At 41.6% G+C, this 20,572-nt stretch overlaps 2 protein-coding genes across 3 annotated transcripts; both read right to left on the bottom strand.

Moving 5' to 3' along the window:
• Positions 1-744: 744 nt before the first annotated feature.
• On the bottom strand, positions 745-1,806 carry LOC116712957 (uncharacterized). The gene has a single exon (XM_032552862.1). It carries the CDS (start codon positions 1,715-1,717, stop codon positions 965-967), a length of 753 nt encoding a protein of 250 aa, XP_032408753.1. The 5' UTR covers positions 1,718-1,806; the 3' UTR covers positions 745-964.
• A 5,426-nt stretch (positions 1,807-7,232) lies between these two features.
• Positions 7,233-19,398, bottom strand: LOC116712917 (solute carrier family 22 member 15-like). 2 transcript variants are annotated; one of them, XM_032552809.1, is made up of 13 exons: positions 19,248-19,397; positions 18,512-18,661; positions 18,298-18,430; positions 17,566-17,730; positions 17,365-17,494; positions 15,066-15,126; positions 13,661-13,827; positions 12,665-12,805; positions 12,441-12,526; positions 11,842-11,950; positions 11,692-11,764; positions 9,038-9,196; positions 7,233-8,951 (listed from the first exon to the last, which is right to left on the bottom strand). In XM_032552809.1, the coding sequence occupies exons 1-13, from the start codon at positions 19,329-19,331 to the stop codon at positions 8,907-8,909; spliced, it is 1,503 nt and encodes a 500-aa protein (XP_032408700.1). In that variant the 5' UTR covers positions 19,332-19,397; the 3' UTR covers positions 7,233-8,906. The 2 variants fall into 2 exon arrangements, with proteins under 2 accessions (XP_032408700.1, XP_032408701.1); XM_032552810.1 differs by lacking the exon at positions 7,233-8,951 and having other exon boundaries at positions 9,131-9,230; positions 19,248-19,398.
• Positions 19,399-20,572: the final 1,174 nt, after the last annotated feature.

Below are 20,572 nucleotides of genomic sequence, written 5' to 3'. Positions count from 1 at the left end.
AGCGACACCCGGTGTTCACTCTGTGTAACTGCCTCTCTCTGATGATCACTGTGTGGGTCTGCCTCCCTCTGCTGGGCACTGTGTGGAACTACAACAGAATTACCCTGTTAAATCAGACGGAAGCGTTCAGCTTCCTTCGTAAGAAAAAATTCAGCTACAAAAAAATTTAACATTACAAAAACACATATAAATTATTATGAATGTAAAGGGTATGAACCATTCTTAAATGGTCTTGCAAAAGTATTAATAAATGTCAAAATTCTATGTATTCATGGGGCTTTTATGTGGTGCATAGTTGGGAAGTAGCAAAAATGATTCAAGTTATTGGAAACTTTAAAAAGTGTTGTGCATATCATACTTTTATTTTGATAACCCAAATAAAGTCTAGTGCAACCACTTACCTTCAGAAGTCAGTCTGTAAAAAGAAGCTATTCTGGTTTATTAGTGAACATCAGTGAACAAGCGGCACGAAGACCAAGGAACACAGTGAGACTGTTATCTGTGGACGTTCAAAGCTGGTCTTAGTGAATGGCGCTTTGTAGCGTCGACCTGAATATAAAACCATTTGTGTCCAGGATGTGTGGGGTCTGTAGAAATGTTAAAATTTACTTTTCAATAACATTCTAATTAATTGAACCATAAAACAGACTTGAAACACAGATCATTCTCAAGCTTTAGATCTGCTTTCTCAAAAAGAAGATTCATAAAAATGCAGAACACAATAAGCACACAAATCGGACAGGAAACAAAAACCACAAGCTTCTTGTTTTTAATAACATGCACCAGGAGTACAAAATGAGGAGGCTGATTTGGAGCTGAAGTACATAAACAGCTGCAGAAACATTTCTCCAGAATACAAACAGCTTCATACAATTACTTATTACTTTTAAAGCAAAGTTTCTATTGTATGAATTATCTAAGCTTCCCTCCTCTTAAGCAGAGCTCAAACATTCCTGAAGTAAAGCTAAGCTTGGCTATCCTCTTTGGTTCTGCACCTACACATGGTGTTCCGGTTCTGCCAAAAGAACCAAACAGCGATACTGGACAGAACCAGGAGAGCCACAGATCTCATCACAACACCCAGAACCTCAGAAATGAAGCTGCAACCTGGAGGGAAGAGGAGATTCTGCAGAGGTCCGCTCTCCCTCTCACTGATCGGGTTCTGAATTTTGCAGATGATCTTTTCAACCAATGCCTTCTGCATCGCTGCGAATATCCAGTCCTGTTCTGCTTCCAACCAGGGTCCATATTCTCCCAGCTTCCAGAAGTACCGAACTGGTCCAGAGTCTCTGATGTCTCCCTTGCAGGTCAAATTGCACGAGTCCGAGTTCTTGTAGCATGTCGGATTATTCAGAACCAGTACAGGTTCAGGGACAGACTTGACCCCCACAACGTTAAATCTGACAGGAAGGGCTCTGTTGTTGACCTCCACCGTGAACTCCCCGTCATCAGATTTTTCCATGTTGCTGATGGTCAGTATTCCGGTGGTCACGTTCAGTTTTAATCGGCCTTTTAAGTCACCCAGATATTCCAGAGGAACCGCATCCTTAATGTATTCAACAGCAATGTTCCCCTTATGCTTCCATGTGATGGAGGTGATGGCCTCAGAAGGCTTTGGGTCGAGATTCAGATTTCCGCCGATCTCAAAGTATTTAACCTCCTGAGCCGCGGCCTGCAGCGCCAGCAGCAGCAGCATAGCAGCAGATTGAACCTCCATGTTCTCAACTGTTTGAAATGTTGACCGAAACACCCTGAAAGGACCAACATACCCTTAGAGCCACATCCCCTCCAGGCTTCCTGTTCTGGTTACTGGCAGAAAACTGTACCTTTCTGAAGAATACAGCAGAGCTGCGTGGTAACGGCTCACATTTACTGAAGTAATTTTGGAAAAAAAAAGTTACTTTTAGGAGTATTTTATACTGTGTACACATTACCATATGTATTAATTGTCAAGAAAATCCGAGCTCATCCCACTTCCCCATGCTGGAGATTTTAGTTTAACAGTAATAATAAATAAAGTTATCTTTAAAATGAATCACTCAAGTGACATCTAGGCCCAACGTAGACTTAGGTGTCAATAAAATAAATCTGGTTGTGTGTGTTGTTTTTGTCTCATGCAAACTTTGCTTTAATTCTACTTTTTTCTATCTAATCATAAGAAATCATAGTCAGACAGAGAGATTCATTAAACAGGAAAAGCAGGTTTCCTGGAAAAAGAGGAAGTTTCCAGCCTGCAGATTTATAAAAATAGCTGAGAATATTTCTTATTTTAAAGCATGAAAGTTTTAAAGAATGAAATCTAAACAATATTAGTAATTGGATAAGATTCAAAGTAAAATACTTATATTAATATTGGTTTACTTGTAATAATACTTACACTTATATTTGTGGGAACACTTACAAGAAAAACAAGTAACTGTAACTTTGGCATCAAATAATTAGAATCATGGATTATTCTTGGTTTCTTTTCAGAAAAACATCTGTAATAACTCACATTAAGATTATAATAAGTATAATTAATAAGTTATGGCTATAAAATTATAAATGAATGCTAAATCAGAGAAGCTAAAGAAAATAAATGTGATATAAATGTGATTTTGACATTAAACTTGAAATGGTGTAAAAAAGGTGTAACTGCAATTAAACATCACTGACATGTTGTAGGTAGATAGTAGGTGAAAGGTGAACGGTTAAGGGAAAAAGGGGAACTAACAGGAGAGCAGAGATGATCAACGCCTTATTTAGAGGAAAGGTTGTGCAGACAACGGACATAGGAGGTTGAGCAACCCTGAGACATTAGCACAGACATCAGGACATAATGTCTGAAGGACAGTGATGGATGTGAGGTCATCTGTCTAAGCAGACAGCCAATGAAAACGCACCAAAAGGTGGATAAACCCTATAAAAGGTGGGTGCAAAAGAGGAACCTTTCGTTGGATCCTCCGGACAGCTTCGAGCCAAGAGATGGACAAAGAACTCTGCAGCTGAAGAAGAGCCGGGGCCACGGAGCCGAAGACTGTCCTGCTCATGGAGACCAACCCGTCTGGCCCACAACCTGTGGCTTTGAATCGCACTTCTCTCATCAGCTGGGTTCAGACCCCAAAGACAAAGATGAAGACAAAGACAAAGGCAAAGACAAAGAAGAAGAACTGGTGCCTTTTTTCCTGCCAGCACCAAGTCCTGTGTGACCTCACCATCCATGCGGAGAAGAAGCTCATCAGACCTGCGGAGATCCTGGCCTTCGCCGATCAACATCTTCCTCCTGCTGCAACACCTTCTTCATCATCAAGCCAGGTCTGGGGTTCGAAACACCAAACTCCGTCCGTCTCTCTCTGTCATGAAGTGGTGCGGGTGAGGTGGTGAGGCAGAGGCAGCGGACCCAGGAATGATGAATAATGAATTTAATAAAGAATGTCCAGAATAACACAGTCCAAAATAACGGGCAGCACGGCCGAGCGGAAACCAGGGCTCGACACCGGTAGCAACCGTAAAAAGGAATGGACACGGAACAACACGAACGCACATTAGACGAGGACCCGACGAGGAACAAGGAACACAGGTGGAGTTAAATACATGGGAGGGTAATCACAGAACGAGACACACCTGGGAACAATCAAGGGGAGGACAGGACAACGAAGAGACTCAAGGACACAAAACACTCTAAATGAACACAGAAAACACAGATCCTGACACTCTCAAAGGTTCCTTTTTTTAGTTCTCAGTATCAGCAGTAGGGAAAGATAGACTAGATGATTGATTTTACTTATTTGATTATTTCTGCTACTGAATTAAGCTGTACTGACCCTTGCAAAACTGCCTTACTAATAAAATATTTAGCATAAAGAAAATCTAAAAGATGTTGTGGACATTCAGTTAATGAGTCACCTTAAAGTTCTTTGATGGTTGTAAAATAGCTGTGATGTTTGATTCTGGAGAGGAAAAAGTTTAAAATGTTTTTAAGTTGCTGGTAGCCCAAATTTAAAACGTCATCCTTGGGACTCGCCCGAGTCACTAAAACCTACCTGGTTCAATAACAAATGCAAGTTGTAAAATAGAGAACGAGCGACCGTTAACAGGTGTGCTCTGTGAAACTAGTTGGCTGTAGGCTGCTCAGTCTGGCTAATTCACAGGGGGAAGAAGGGTGGGACACCTGGATGTAGGCCGTCAGAAAACCAGGCGAATCGTTTCTCGAAACCAGCTTAAACAGAGTTTACTTCAGTTCTGGACAGGGTAAATCCCGGCAGATTTAGGAAACTCAATTAACCCGTTAGAAGGAGAGCTGGTAGCACATCTCCCCTCTCAGAAGAGGAAGCAGAGAGTGAGAGAGTAGAGACAGAAGGAGGGGAGGGGGGGTGTTGCGCAACAACATAATTAAATTGATTTTATTCAGAATAACTAATTTGGGAAAACGTCTCTTCTCCCTGAATGTTGTAACGTATTTATGTTGATTTTTGTTCGTCTAAAACATGAGAATTTGCACAAAACTTTACATTTTTGTCAGTATGATTATGATGACATCATTTTAAATATTAAATCTAATATTACTTGAGTAGCTTTTTTTATCAAATACTTTAGTTATTTAGTTGGCTACGTTTTACTTTTACATGAGTAAAAATGCATAGAAGTTACTATTGAGTAACATTTTTGGATTCTCTACTTACCTATGATTACACCTGTGATGTAGCAGAAATAATTTTCTATAACTTCATGTTCTGCATGGTAACAGTTTTATCTCTATCAGCAGATGGATTTCATCCCTTCAACCACAGAAGGTTGTTTTTAGACTTCCTGCTGAGTATAAAGTCCTCACTGCAGAATTTAACCCACAACCCCACAGCAGAGCTTCAGCTTGAAACATTCACATCAGTCAACTAAATAACTTATTGAAAAAATATCAAGAAAGAGACACCAAGTCTGAACTTTCCTGCTGCCTAATCTGACTCACATCTAAGTGGATTTATTTAAATCACTACTGGAGGTTCAACACTTTCTCAGGCAGATATGATTTAGTCCTGGGTCTGATCACATGACGTGAGCATGCCCTCTGATTGGCTGAACCTCGTTTAATAATCTGATACTTTCAGGTACGACTGTGAGATTTTAAGGCCCTGATTCAACAAACCAAGTAGGTGTTAAAGGTCTGAATAAAATTTACTCTTCACTGTAAAAGAACAAAAATACAACTAACAGTCAAATATAATAGAGTTTAATGTTGAAAATACATCATTAAATAAAATTAGTCTGCACAACAAAATACAAACAACGAAGCTGAAGTTGGTTTCCAATTCCAGCTTCTGATTCGGGAAATGGCTAAAGGGCGATTCCACCTAATTTTTCACTACCTTCCGCATCTTTAATCGACTCTAGTTTAAAAACTACAACACCTAGAAACTTCAAACCTGGACTGGATTATTCTGCTCTGATACCAGGCTGAGCTGCTGTGTTCAGCCTGGATGAAGCAGCAAAGAGGAGCAGCAGCTTCATCACCACGTCTGTTTGGCCCTGATCCAGTGTGAACGCTGTGTGAAAAGGGCTGTGGACACTTAGAGATGGTGACCTCACCTCTGACCTTTGCTCTGGCTCTCATCTTCACACTGATCCATGCTGCTGAATTCACTTCAGCTCACACACACTTTCTACCTTCACCTGCAGAGGAAACACACATCATTGATCAGCTCTGATCATCCTTTACATCATTAGAGCTGGAAAAAGATCAGCTGCTCCTCTGATTGGCTCTTCTTCTCTGCTTCATGTCAGTGTCAGTTGAATGCAGTCAGAGGAAGCTGCATCAGCTGCTGCACTTCTACTGTCAGGCCACTAGATGGAGACACGGAGACACTTTTACATTCACTGATTCACTGACTGAACAGCAGGAACTATTTTATTTCATAATCAGACTCTAAAGTCGATTATCCAACCAAGAGTAACAATTTAATAATCTGACTGAATCAAACAGATTTTAACGTTAATATTTTATTTTGAAAGTACTAACAGGAAACAGCTGGAAGCTGTTGCGTCTGACTTTAATGGTGGACAAAAAGTTTGTTCAGAGAAACCAAAGAATCATCAGCTGATCATCGTGATGTTTGATTCCTGTTCATCAATAATCCTGTAGATTAATCTCCAACAAGAAATGAAACGTTGATCTGAAATCAGAAGTGAACATTTTCTCCAAACATCAGAGAAACAAGCAGGAAAGTTCCTGAAGACAAAATTCAAGTAGGAAACAAAACAAACTTACAGTTTATTCAGATGGTCAAAAGATCTGAAGAATGAAATGAAACTTTATTTTGAAGATGATGGTATGAAATCATGCACAAGAACAAGGAATGCTAAAGGCATTTTTGTACCACAGTAATCTCAACATGTTTGAAAAGGAGTAGGAAGAAGAAAGAAACTTCTTACTGAATATCTGAACAGACTGAGACCCAACAGAACCAGGAGGGCTCTAAGAACCACTGTCCTTAGCTACAGGTAACAAAACAATTTATATCAGCTAAAATCAGAATTAGCAGTCAGACTTTTTAAAGATCAGTAGTTTTGATCAACATTACCAAGAGACATAAAAACATACTTTAGTCTTTTTTGTCTTCTTCTTGTTTCCCTTTTCACAACGTTGTTCTGCTAACTTCTCTTCCTGTTAGTCGTCCAGTCAGGGTGAGCTGCATGCCACCGCTCCGAGTCGTTTCATTTCCATTTATCTGGATATTAACCTCCAGAGAAATCTTCATTTCTACTGCCTGAGGTTTTTGCATAACAGTGAGCTGGTCGTTTATTCGGTTAAACTTATTCTCATTATTTCATTTACATTTTTTTAATGGAAACACCGCAATTGTGAAAATCGGAAAGGATTTTTGCAGATTTGTAATGTTTTGTTTCAGGCTGAACAAATAAACATCAATATCTATATTTTTCTTCAACATTTATTGTAAAATCTTTTTAGTTTTGTCTTCTCGTTAATCCATCAATGATGGAAGGAGTCGACCCACTTCTGGTACCAGTTAAAATGCATCCATCGTGTTTACCCAGCTCTCCTTACTGGTCCGGTTCGGCCCACTGACCTCAAACCACAAACCTCAGGATCAGAGATTCCCACAGCATGACACCTGCTTCACCGTGCTTCAGAGGTTTAGATGAGTGTTGATTCATCTAAGGCAGAGAAATTATCTAGTTTTAAACTGATGAAGATTTTTCTGCTCATTAAACCACAAAGACAGAAAAGAAGAACAAAGGAAGAGAAAATTCATATTTTTACTCAAAGTTAAACCAAAGATTCCTGTAAATACAATAACATCCATTTAGTAACGTTATATTCATCTCAGTATTTACAGAGTAAACAAAAGGCTTCCAGGAATGTTGTAGTGTTTTTAGTCCAGGAGCTTTGATCCCTTTAAAATATCCATAATTATCATTAAAATGAACATTAATCCGACTCATTTTACATCCATTATTACTGGAAAAAAAACAGGATTTAACATGTCAAAATATATCAGAATTTACTACAAAACTAACTTTTAAATCAAATTAAAATATTTAGGATTGGTCCCATAAATGTGCAGATTTAAAGTGCAGAGATTTTCTGACCTAGGAGAGTTAAAGACGCTGCAACATGAACCAGGAATTCTTCTTTAGAGGCTTTTATCAAAAATTAAAGGTTTTTATTCCAATTTTAGGATTTAATCAGTAGAAAAACTCAGATAGTTTGAACCCTGAACCTGATGTTGGTCTGAAATCTGGCTGGGAAAAGTGACGTTTTATGGAATATCAGGAAGTAAACAGGAAGTAAATAAATCTATTATTGGTCGATGTTTGATGATAAACATGAACGCAGCAAAAACAAAATATTACCAAGTATTTCTGTCTAGTTCTTGTGTAAATATCTTAGTGCACTTGAAATATGATTAAAGTAACTTTCCAATGTAATATAGGAGATTGATTTAAGGAAACAATTTCTTAATACTGATGAAAAACACCAGCTGAGTATTTCACTTCTAACGTGTCAGAAAATGTCTGTCATTCAGTTTAAAACTATCAATATCTTGCTGAAAATGTACGTGTAAGTTAGTTTTGTCTGATTTCCAGTGAGACGTTTGGACCAGAAACCAGACAGAAATCCTTGGTGATATTTGGTGTTTTTGAGTGTCTGGTTCTCATTATGGCTGTTAAACATCAGAGAGGCACAGTTATTACCAACCACAGTTTCTCCTTCAGTTCAAAATGATTTCAGGTAGAAAAACATCCACTGGAGTTCAGGAAGCTGTGAAAAACTCGATTTCAACGTGTAAACAGGTCAGATTAGATCTACATGTGATCATGAAACTTTCTGCTGCGGCTTCGATCTGATCACTTTCACTTCCTGATCGTCTGAAAAAGCCAAAGCAGCCAGTGACTCAGCATCACCTCTGCTTTTAAAAATAATCTGATGCCGTCCGGCTCGGCTTCCTGGCCTGCACTGGCAGCCACCAGGGGGCAGTAGAAGCTTGATTCATATAAAACGTTTCATGGAAAATATGAAACATCACTTGATCCATCACTTGAGCCGCCATTAAACCGTGTTACATCACCGCTTTCACTGAAAGCGAAGAAAGTTTCTCTAACGGATCAGAACCACGACCCGGTCCCGGCTCAGATTAAAGCTCTGCTCCCAGCAGATCACGTTTCCCAGCTGATCATCAGCTTCTGGGTTCAGTGAACTTTGACCTGGCTCTCTGGCCACAGGAATGTTTAAAGTTTGTGCTTCACTTCCTGCCAGCGGCAGCAACATCTGGACTGAAGCCAGGAGAGAAAAACCTGAGAGGAACCGAGGAAAACCCTGCAGGCGGCGACCCGGAGACTCCCCGTCTTAAAGGGACGGTACGCCGCTCTGAAGCGGCCACTCCCTCTGGACCGAAACGAAGACCAGAGCTTCACTTGTGGTTTGATTTCAGTTTCTCCTCTTCGTACAGCAGAGCCTGCAGACAGAAACGAGACACTGGAGATAAAAATCTGGGTGTTTAATCTGATGACGATTTGAAGGGTTCTGGATCTGCAGCATCACCTTGTTCTCCAGAACCCGGCTGCCGCTCGGGCCGCTCAGCTCCTCCAGAGTGTCGGCTGCAGGTCTGTTCAGGGTCTCGGGCAGCAGGAGGCCCAGGCAGCCTGCAGACAAACCGCTCAGGCAGAACACGGTGAAGGGCATGGAGGCGTGGAGCGCGCGCTGAAACACAGAGACGGTTTCACTACAGCAACACCTGAGGGACAAAAATACACTGACCTTTAAACTCCTGACCTTTAAACTCTTGACCTTTACGGGATAAATTACACGTTTCCAGTTTAAACCTGAAAACTGCATTTAAATAGAAGAAGTTTTTTCTAATACTGTCTAAAAACTTTTGACTGATGACTAAAAAATGATTGAATCTAAATATTTACAGTGAAAATCTAGAAGCTGTGAATCTTTTGTCTAAAGATTCTGCTTTTGGTCTTTATCACCGTTTCCCTGAAGGCAGCAGTTCATGCAGATCTTTAACGAGTCGCCAACAGCAGTCAAAACTTTATATTTCATGACTTTCTATCATTTTCTAACAATCCAGGCAACTTGTTTGATTTCACTTCAGTGATTCCCAACTGCTGCGTCTCGGTTCCTCAAAGTTAAATCTTTCTATGTTTTTTAGTTTTGAGGTGAAAAACGGATAAAACTGTTTATATCTGCAGTTCTCAGAGGCGCCACTAGGGGTCGTCACATGCTCAGGGTGCGAATGGACCGGAAAGTCCCGAGGTTCTGTTGAAATGGGTAGATTCTTGGGGATTTTTCACCTCAGGTCAAACATTGTGCTGCAGTTTAATGAGATGTTAAGGTTATCTCTGAGCAAAGGTCGACGAGTGCAGCGGCTTCAGATGGAGGGTGTGGTCGATTGTTTACATAAACATCTCCATGACGACGCTGTCCTGACACTAGAAACGTTACTGTGGTTCAGTTTTCAGCTAGAATCATGTAGCAGCTGCAGCTGCAGCGTAAATTCATGTTCAGGCAGCTTCCACTCGGCATCTCTGCAGCCAAACGCTTTCTATCTGGTGCAGCCCACGCTGCTGTCCTCCTACAGCCATGTTTCCAATCAGAACGACGGTCAGACTCCATCAGAGGCCAGCGGGTGAGTCATGAAATGACTTGATGGAGTTCAGACGACCAACGCCCTGAAAAATCTGAAACGGACTGGAAGGAGGAGTTCGGTTCTGAACTATGTTCTCTGTGAAGCGGCTGTCAGAATGCAGCAGAGAGAAACCGCTGGATTACATGGTCTCAAACACACTCCTCTCATTTAAAACCAGCAGTCAGAATGTTGTGAGGGGAATGACGAAGTTCAACCTGACTGGGCTCATGTCTCTACAGCAGAGGAAATGACCTGAAAATAACTCTTTGCACTGAGTTGCTGGAAACATTGGATGTGGAGCTGTGTGGAGGAACTGAAGACGTAAACTGATTGTAAAAATAAATATTAAAGTGCGTTTTGACTCTGGAAGAGGAACCTCAGCTCTGGTCGATCACGAACTTAGTTTCTAACTTCCTCTGGTCCATTTTAAGGATGTTATGAAAGTCTAAGAAGTGGAAATGTTTAAGAAAGTTTTCCATTACTGCAAGACGCGTTTGTATATTTTTATATTTTCCCTTGAATCAAATCCACTGAGTGAAAAATCACCGTCACACAAACATGTTTGGGTTTATTTACAGGCATCTCCTGGTTTTCTGAACCATAAAATCAGCATCTAATCCTTTTTACCCGTTTTAATAACTTTATTTAATAGCTATATCAAAGCATTAGCATTGCTGCTGTTTTATTTAGCAGCTTCTTAAAGGAAACATCGGCTGTCGGAGGTCAGATCCGGTTCAGTTATTTAAATAACTCAAATATGCAGTAAGCCAAATCCTTGGTGTTAGCATGCTAACAATAGCAGCATTGTTATGATGTTGAGTCATTAAACCATCTTTCCTCTGAACTCTGAAGTCAATGTTGCCACTGCTGGAAACTGATGATTAACCTGCTGCTTCAGTCACTGAAAATAAGGCGTGGTCATCAAGAAACGCTGGACAACATCCAATCAGTCGCATTTATTACAGAGATCACAAAGAGAGAAAGAGAAAGAGATGGAGAGAAGGGGAGCGAGAAAGAGATAATTAGAGCGACAGAGATAGAAAGAAAGAGTTAGAGAAAGAAAAATATAGAGATGTACAAGGAGAGAGAGAAAAAAGAGAGAGATGGAGAGAGAAAGATACAGGAAGGAAGAGAGAGGGCGAGAGAGAAGAAGAGATAGATTTAGAGAAAGACTATATGACCTCTGACCCCTCCTGCAGCCTCTGCAGCATTTTAATAATGAATGCAATCTGACGTGCTGCAGCAAAGATTCAAAATGGCTGCTCAGCCCGGTCCAACATCCTGTTTCTACTACCAAGGTCCAAAGAGTTCTGGATTTCTCACTTTGAGCTCACATCCCAGTATGAAAAGGTTCAGCCCCAGTATAAAGCCTGACCCTGTTATACTGGGAGTTTCAGTGCAGAGAAGCAGAAAGCATGACAGAAACCGAAGAGGAAGAAACACTTCAGTGGTTTTCTTCAGACTTAAAAAAACAAAATACTGAAACTAAAAGCAGACGATCTGCAGTAGAACCGGATCAAACATCGGCTTCGTTTTCCCTGAAGAACCGACCAGAACTCACCATGGAGGGAACAAACGGCGCCAGGATTCCTCCGACTCGGCAGGACATGGAACACACTCCCAGCCCGGCGTTCCTGCAGCACAAACGGCTCGTTTAACCTCTGACCCCACCCAAACCCAGCCCAGGTGTGGCTGAACGCCTCCAGGTCACCTGATCACAGTCGGGTAGAGCTCTGAGGTGTAAACGTAGGCGATGTTGAACGCAGCGCTGACCATCAGCTTCCCCAGCAGAGCCAGAGACGTGATGCTCAGCAGAGACCCTGAGAGGAGGAAGGAAAGGAGGAAGGAGGGATGGAAGGAGAGGAAGAAAAGATGTCAAGTTTATTTGTACGTCACATTTCAGCAACAATTCAGGTCAAAGAACTTTACATGATAAAAACATCATTCAGTCACCAGTTATGAACAAGCAACAAACATTACATCAAAATCACACAAACGTGTTTACCAATGTTACATTTATTACTAATCAAAGGCAAGAAGGAAGGAATAAAAGGGAAGGAGGGAATGATGGATAAAGAAAAAAGGAGTAATAATGAAAAAAGGAAAGCAGTAAGAGAGGAAGATCACACAGAGCTGACAGAAGCTAAACGAACGTCTGATGACAGGAAGTTTCTGTCGGCTTCTGAATAATTTATTAAGAGGAACCAACATCCTGGACCTCAGATGGCCCTCTCTCCACTTCATCATCATCTTCAGACCTGAGGAGGTCTGAGCCGTGTCCACCTGCAGCAGCAGGAACCGGAACCTCACCTGAGTTCTCTGGGATGAGCGTGGTGCAGAGGCAGGCGGAGCCGGCCAGGAACAGGAAGCTGGACATGCTCTTCCTCCTGCCGGCCCTGGAAACAGGAAACCAGCAGCAGATCAGCAGCAGGAGCAGCAGAGGAACCGTCTGCTGCTCCTGGAGCCCTGGAGGGCTCTGGCTGCAGGCGCCGGTCCGGTTGCGACCGGAGCCTGCAGGCGTGTCGGCCTCTCACCAGCTCTTATTGATGAAGTAGATGCAGAGCGGATAGGCCGGCAGCTCCACCAGGCCGTACATGGCCACGTTAACGAAGCGACTCCCCGACGTGGCGCTGGCTCCCAGGGTGAGGCCGTAATACACCAGACTGCAGCAGTACCTGCAGCACGTACACACACACACACACACACACACACACACACACACAGGTAGAGTCTGAGGCGTAACCTGAGATCTGCTGAATGGGTCTCAGTTCCAGCTTTTACTATCAGATCAGGAACATTGAGCTCAGATGGAGCTGGAAGAAAATCAACGCTAAAGAAAAACGTTCGCTGTCGTGTTTTTGACCAGGCTGAAAATACGAACTCTGCTCGTCTCAAAGGACATTTAGCTTTTAGATCCACACCCTGCTGACATCATGTCATACAGCAGATGATGTCATTGAGATCAACCCTAACAAGACGTTTCAGTCCAACCATCTGCTAGAAAACAGCAGCAAGAAGAGAAGAAACTGGAGGCATGTTGGAAAATAAATGAATTTATAAATGAAAAACGAACATTTACGAAGCATTAATGCCAGGCTGAGAAAAAAAGAAACTTAGGAGCCTAAAGTCACATTACTGCAGAAAGATTTGTCTCAATTATACAGGAATGAAGTCGTATTATAAAAAATAAAGTAAAAAGTAATTAGGATAAAGTCATATTACCAGAATAAAATACGACTGATTCAAGACTAAACTCATATTATTACAATAAAGTCTCAATAATACGAGAAATAAACAAAAATAGTAACAGAAGAAAAAGTAATAAGAATAAACTCCTTAAGTAATTTAAAAAAATCATAATAATAAGAGAAAGTCATAATTTTATAAAGTAAAACTAAAATATTGTCTTTAGAGATAAAAACAGATTTCCTGAATCAAAAACTAAAACTTGTCTCAGTTCCAGATCAGAGGTTCATTTATCTGGACTGAGGGTTAAAACGGCCCAACAGAACCGGCGGTCCGATACTCACCACACGTACATGAGCACCATCGTCCGGAGGCGCAGGACCGGATGGACCGCCAGCTGCAGGACGCCGCCCCGCCTGCTCACCGGGCCGCCGGGCTTGGCGGCGCCGACCCGCTGCAGAACCAGGTTGGTGGCGTTGCTGCCGTTCCTCACCGCCATGTAGCGCAGAACCTCACATTACAAACAGAAACATGTTTAAATTCAGTCAGAAAAGCTGTAAAAACAAGAAACCTGCAGAGTCATCGGGTTCGTCCTGAAGAGGAAATGAAATCTGAGATCAACTTTATCCGCCTATAAAACCTCAGAGACTGTTTTTAGTTTTACTCTGGACGGAACCGCTGAACCCAAATCATCCAGGGAGAAACGTCCCGTCTCGTTTTGATCACTGATCCAGCCTGTTCTAAATAAATTAAATAATAGCTAAATAATTAAAGAAAAAATATGTAAGAAAATTAAATATTAAGAGAAATGAGAAGAGAAATTTTATTTTTAATAAATATAATAAGAAAAAGAACAAAGAAATTTAATATGCAAATAAAGCTAAAGAGAACTAAATAAAGAAAACAAAACTAAACAAATACATCAGAAATTATAGAATGGATAGCTAAATAGGGGAAAAGTTAAAAACTAAATAAGAAATGTGTAACAAATTGATGAATATATAAGAAAATTTAACTGGAAAGAAAACGAAATTTAGAAACTCGTGTTTCTGAATGTATTTAATTGTTTTTATCTTGCAGAGATGATCAGCATAAATCAATATGAACTGAGTGAATCAGCTGAGCAGTCCGGAGACTCGGATGAACATCAGGGAGGTTTGCTGCAACGCCGCGCCCTCTGCTGCAGCTGCTGCTGCCACGTTTGGCTCAATAAGACAGAAAAAAGCAAACAGATGCATTGTGGGAGTTTTAGTTTGTTGGATCAGAAGTTAAACTGCTCCAGTTTGATGATTTCTAATGTTATCATTAAAAAGAGTGCAGTTAAATCTGGAATCCACCGACAGACCCTCAGAAGGCGTAAAGAATGTCTGGCGCCTCTCCTCAGGACTGACAGATTATCCCATCAGAGCTGAATTTGTCTCAAACAGGAAGTGACATCACTCCCTCAGATTACTGCAGTCAGCTTCAGCCACAGACCAAAACCACAAAACTCACAGGAAACTCCCCACCCACCTTCAAAACCACTGTGATCCAGTAGCCGGGTTCTGAGGTATCAGCGGCCATGTTGGAACTTCCAGTGTTGCATTCAAACACAGTTGGGAACAATAACCGCTCCTCATTCTCTCAGCTCTTTTTTAGAATGAGGAAATGTCGAAATAACGACAATGTCTCTGAGATTAGTGCAGAGGAAGTGATGTCAGGATGTGTGTGCAGGAAGTGATGTCACAATGCGTCTGCAAGTGTCCTTACCTCTTCGGCTCGCTCCGTCTGTCCCTGAGAATAAAGCCAGCGAGGAGATTCTGGAAGAGTTCTGCAGGAAAACACAGACGGGACGCACTAATCAGCAACAACAGATTTTTCATCTGCAGGTTTTATTCTATGAAAAAATCTCACAGCATCACCGTTTGTCGATTTTCTGACGATACAATGGCAGGCAAAACTATTCAAACCCACTAAACTTTTCCATATTTTGTCTTTCAGTTTTTATTCATTGTTTTATTTGTAAAAAATGTTTTGAATCATATAATTTTCTTTCTATTTCACAGTCGTATTACACTTTGTGTTGGTCTGTCACATTAAATTCCAATTAAATATATTTATGGTTGTAATGTGACAAAATATAGAAAAATTAAAGGGGTATGAATACTTTTGAAAGCTTTTTATTAAGTTACATTTAATCTGAAGTATTTTTGAACTGAACTGAGTTGTGAGGTCGTCTCCTCTGAATATCTGTGATAAAAACAGATCAGAGCTGAAACCAAACATGTTTGTTTCACACATCAGTTTATCTTCTCAGCTGCAGCAGCTTCATCTCCGTTTAATCAGACTTTATTTTCATGCAGGCATGTTTCATCTCCTCTGACACCTCAACATGCAGCACAAATAAACTTTACAAATGAAATTAACCCAGAAACACATTTTATTTATTTTTTTACCCCTCCAGGGGGTCTTTTGTGGGCTCTAGTGAAATACTATATACTATATGATAGTAGGCTGACAGGAAACAGTGAAGGAGAGGAAGGAAGACATGCGGCAAATGTCGTCGGGTCCGGGAGTCGAACCTGCGACGGCCGCGTCGAGGACTGAAGGCCTCCAAATATGGGTCGAGCTAACCGCTACGCCACCACGGCACGCCCCAGAAACACATTTTAATGCTGATGTTTCAAACATGGCTGAAAGAAACTTCAGCTTCCTGGACTTTAATCTCCAACCTTCGTCCTGTACTGATCAACCTCAACGTTATTTATAGAAAAGAGGAAGCCAGAGTGTTGCTCTGGTTTCTGCAGAGACTTTAAGACGACGACTATAGATAAATAAATCATAATCAGGATTAACTCAGAAACAATTTAGCTAATTATTTCTGAAGGAAGATCAAACCTTCAGAGAAGCTCATCTCACCTCTGAGGATCTCAGAAATCTGCTCCTCCAGAGTTGTACTTTTTAAGGAGAAGTGTTTCAGCTGCTTTCTACTCCAGATCTGAAGCTGCAGCGACCAACACTTTCTCTCTCTCTGTTAGTGTTTAGTTTGGGGAACTCTCACGTTGTTGAGGAAAGCCCAGATCAGTTCCACTACCTGCAGAGGATTTCCTCCTCCTCCTCATGAGTTTATGATTGAGTTTTAAACAGAAACCAAAACAGATTTGATAAATTCCCCAGCCTGATTCAGACCTTCAGTCACTCCCTGCCGTCATTCATGACTCACTGAAGGTCAGAACAAAAACTTTGTGGTTTATAAACTCTGCAGATGTTCCTCTTTCAGGTTCACTTCCTTGTTTTATAGAAAGGATCTTTTGATTTGGTTCAGAGCTCTGTCAGGACTTTACAAGGACTTCCAGGTGACCCATTATGCCTCCTTGAACAGATTAGGATTTCAATTTTTATACAAAATTATTCTTAGATAGTCAGGTTTTTATCTGCTCAGTTCTGCCTATTTTGAGCTGTTTAGGGGTCTCTGTCACTTTAAATCCACATAACCTGCTGCTGGCCACGCCCCCAGCTCAACGTTTACACTTGTAAGTGAAAATATCCCCAAACAGATGTGCAATTATACAACCATATATCTCTGAAAAGCATCAGTAGAACCTGCAGCAAATTGTTTTTGGATGCCAAGTCAACAACAAAACACTTCTCGTTTTCAGCAGCCATTGTACAGCAGTAAACCCAGCTGACCAAACATGCTGGAGCTCAGTCTGGGTTGCTAGGTAACAGGTGTAGCTATTCTGGGGTTGTAGGTTTGATCATTTATCCAGACACCAAAAAAACATTAAATTATTGCCTTGGTGATTTTTTAAGCGCTTGGGATGTTTTTAGAAACAGTTCAGACCCAAATGGAAGTACAAAAATTTACAAATGTGAATTTTGCGTAATAGTTTGAACTTCATGCTAACCTTAGACTTTTAAAGTAAAAATTTCAGATTTTACTCAAAATACTAGCTTAGCTTCATAAATTCTTAGCTTATTATGAAAGGAAGTTGACATTTCAAATTCAAAAATACTTTATTAATCCCAAAGGGAAATTAAACCATTATGCAGCTGAGTTTCTACTCACACAGAGAGCAGAAAGAACAGGACGCCGGAGGAGTTGGCCACCGTGGCCAGAGTCCTCCAGGGCCGGACGAAGTAGCCCAGCGCTCCGAACAGAGCAATGCCGACGGCGAAGATCATGCTGGTCAGCGTCCCTGCAGAGACAAGCAGCTGCAGCTAACAGAGTCCAGGCAGAAGGCGAGCGAGCGGGTCAGCGGCGCCGTACCGGTCATGGCCCAGTAGGACTTCCCCACGTACTCCTGGGTGAGGACGAAGCAGACGAGACCGATGCCGCCGTTCATCAGCCCCACCAGGAGCCGAGAGGCGGCGAAGACCTCGTAGCTGGGCGCCAGGGCGGTGAGGTAGCCGAACATCACCTCGAAGAACAGACCTGGGGGGCAAAGGGGGCGGAGCATGAGGAGGAGAACCCAACGGAGCCTGGAGGAGGCGCATAATTTAATTATTGATATCTGAAATAAATGCTTCAGATTGTCAGTAATTGATTGTATACGTCTTGGATTAAAGCCTCCATTAAACTTAATAATAAATCATTTACAGTAGTCAGAATGTAATTAGACTTGTCTTAATTATTAATACATCTAGTCATAAACCAATTTCAGATATCTGGAACATAAGTGTGGTGAAGCAGATTTTATGCTAAAACTGCCTGCCGTAGCCTCCTGGTTACACAGAGTGCTGCTGGAGTAAAACATCCCAGCTATGTGATGATTAAAGCTCTCCGAGTGAAACTCCTCCACCTCTGATCCCATCTGCTTGTTTATTCCTGCAGGAATTCATTGAACCTTCAGGCTGATTCCTGACACACTGGGATACAGCGTTGCAGGCTGTTGCAGGTTGGGAGCAACGCAACAACCTCAGGCAACGGTAAAGCAACAGGCAACCCTGATCCTGCTGGTCACACTGAAGGAAAACCAACTGGATCCCCGTTTCCCCTCACCTGTCAGGTAGACGGGCCTCCGTCCGATCCGATCAGAGAGCGGCCCGAAGACGACATTCCCCACCAGCAGCCCGGTGAAGAACAGCGACCCGGCCAGGCTGACCTTATAGGCCTGCTGTCTGATGAGGACCCACTGAGGCGCACAGGGACAGGAGGAAACCCGTTAAAGCCTCAGTGTTTTACTTCCTGTCTGTGGACGTTCGGCTTTCCAGACCTCCGTGACGATGGAGTCCACATCCTCCGTGAAGATGACGTGCTGCTGCAGCTCCCGGTGGCCGGACGAACCACCGTCCTGCTTCTCGACCCGATACTCTGGTGTGTATCCGACCAGAACGATCAGCATGGACTGGCAGGCCATGTAGACCTGAAACACAGAAAACCAGAACATACTCCAACAACACGGAGATTTAAAGACAAGCAGCAAAAGCAGTGCTTGCCACTTTCTTCAGTCAGAGGCTTCATCAGATTGATTGCAACACTGACTGCTCACTGCATCAACATCATACCAACAGAACCAGTTTTCTTCCAGAATTTTATGCTTTTTAATTTAAGACACTGAGCCTTAATACAAACTGTTCTTAGGTTGTTACATGACTCAGATCTTCTTGACTGAAATTAAACTGTTCTGCTGGTAATAAAGCTTTAAATCGGTTTCATTTACCTTCATAAGGTCACATTTTAGACTGAAACGTTCATAAAACGGACACTTAGAATAAATTGACCCATTCTTATAACCTACACGACCTTATAGGTTTGTGGTAAAGTCGCCAACAGTCTGAAGTATTTATGGAAGATTCATTTTCACACCAGGGTCAATATTTGGATGTTTGTTGTTGTTTTGGGCTCATTCTGAAAGCCACGTAGCGCTGCAGCTAGTGCTAGCAGACAGTTTCCTGTCTGTTTTTTTTCTATTTAATCGGTTAAAATATAAATATTTAAAGGTGACAAACCTGCGCCAGAACCAGCACGGTGACCGCCCGCTTCTGGTACGGCCCAAACTCTCCAACCGTGTGGAAAGCAGTCTCTATATCCATGCCACCGAGGCCGAGCCGAGCTGGCTGCTAGCCAAGCTAGCATCGCAGCACAAAGATGAGCTGCACGAGCAAGATGGTTGGCTTCTTTAACTTCCGGGTTCACTTCCCCGTAAATCTATACTTTCATTTGAATGTATTCTAAAGCTTCGGACAGCAACACAGCTAAGAAATCAAACTGATATGCTAACTTAAATGATTTTGTTTGTTTGTTTTACTTGAATGTTTGTGCAGTTTTAGCGCAATATGTTGCGTCTGAAACCGATGTGAGCCAAATCAAGAGTGTGCCCTGCCTTAATGTCCGAGTTCGCTTCAGTTCAGCGTGAGTGACGAAACGAAATTTATTCAAGAAAGCAAGTTACAGAGCAGTGGAAAAACAAATGAATACAAGAGTAGCACAGGATACTGGCATTTCCGGTCCAACACAAAAATAAATGAGACGCTTATTACTGTTGTTTTAACTCTGGATACTGACAGAGGCGCCAGTCAGACATGCATTACAGAGACTTTACGCAAAATCAAGGAAATTATGGACAGCATCCTGTTAAGCTGCGTTAACAATAGAACTGAGCAAATTGTTGTTGCAAAAATAATTCACTTAATGGAAACAAGCCAATTTCGGGGAAAAGATTTTTTTGATAACAGAAAAAAGAAAGAAAATGCGCTAGGATTAGGGTGTTTACGGTATCCAAATGAATATATTTGCACAACTGCAATAGAAATACTTTTTCTGAAGCGAGTCAGGTGATCACCAGCTGGACGTTACTACTAGCGAAAACCACAAAGAAGACGACAGGAATTAGTCTTATTTATGGTTTGTAGTTAGTTTTCTCCCAGACTTCGGCCAGCTGGCTTCACCAGAGATCTCACGGCATCGCACAGTTCATAAAAAATTGTATTTAAAACATAACTCTTCTGTAAAATGGTTGACTACAATTTCCCCAAATAATATTTAAGTGTTTACATCCATGATGTTTAACAACTTCTACTGCATAACTTATTATTTACCTTGTGGGCGAAATAAAGTATTCTTGTAATTAATTTTTTTATTTTTTATTTTTTCACCATGTAAACCAAAAGGATTTTTGAACAAATGGCGGCTTCTTGATAAGTCAAACAATAACTGCTGCTCCAATTGCTAAAACGGCCACAAGCAGAATCGCAGGCAGCGGAACCGGACCGCTGCTGGGTTCCTTCTTGAAGGGGTTCGCTTTTGGGTCGCTCTCCTTCTCGCTGAATAGATT

Source organism: Xiphophorus hellerii, chromosome 22, assembly GCF_003331165.1.
Source record: "Xiphophorus hellerii strain 12219 chromosome 22, Xiphophorus_hellerii-4.1, whole genome shotgun sequence".
NCBI lineage: Eukaryota > Metazoa > Chordata > Actinopteri > Cyprinodontiformes > Poeciliidae > Xiphophorus > Xiphophorus hellerii.
The sequence above is the reverse complement of the archived record's forward strand: the minus strand, read 5'-3'. Positions and strand labels throughout refer to the sequence as shown.

What these genes read in the sequence shown, in the direction of transcription:
- LOC116712957 (XM_032552862.1), bottom strand. Translation starts at nt 1,717, where the DNA reads ATGGAGGTTCAATCTGCTGCTATGCTGCTGCTGCTGGCGCTGCAGGCC.
- LOC116712917 (XM_032552809.1), bottom strand. Translation starts at nt 19,331, where the DNA reads ATGGATATAGAGACTGCTTTCCACACGGTTGGAGAGTTTGGGCCGTAC. An exon ending in TGGACTCCATCGTCACGGAG is followed by an intron (nt 18,431 to 18,511) that starts GTCTGGAAAGCC and finishes TGTGCGCCTCAG; the next exon opens with TGGGTCCTCATCAGACAGCA. An exon ending in GCCGGGTTCTGGAGAACAAG is followed by an intron (nt 8,952 to 9,037) that starts GTGATGCTGCAG and finishes TTCTGTCTGCAG; the next exon opens with GCTCTGCTGTACGAAGAGGA.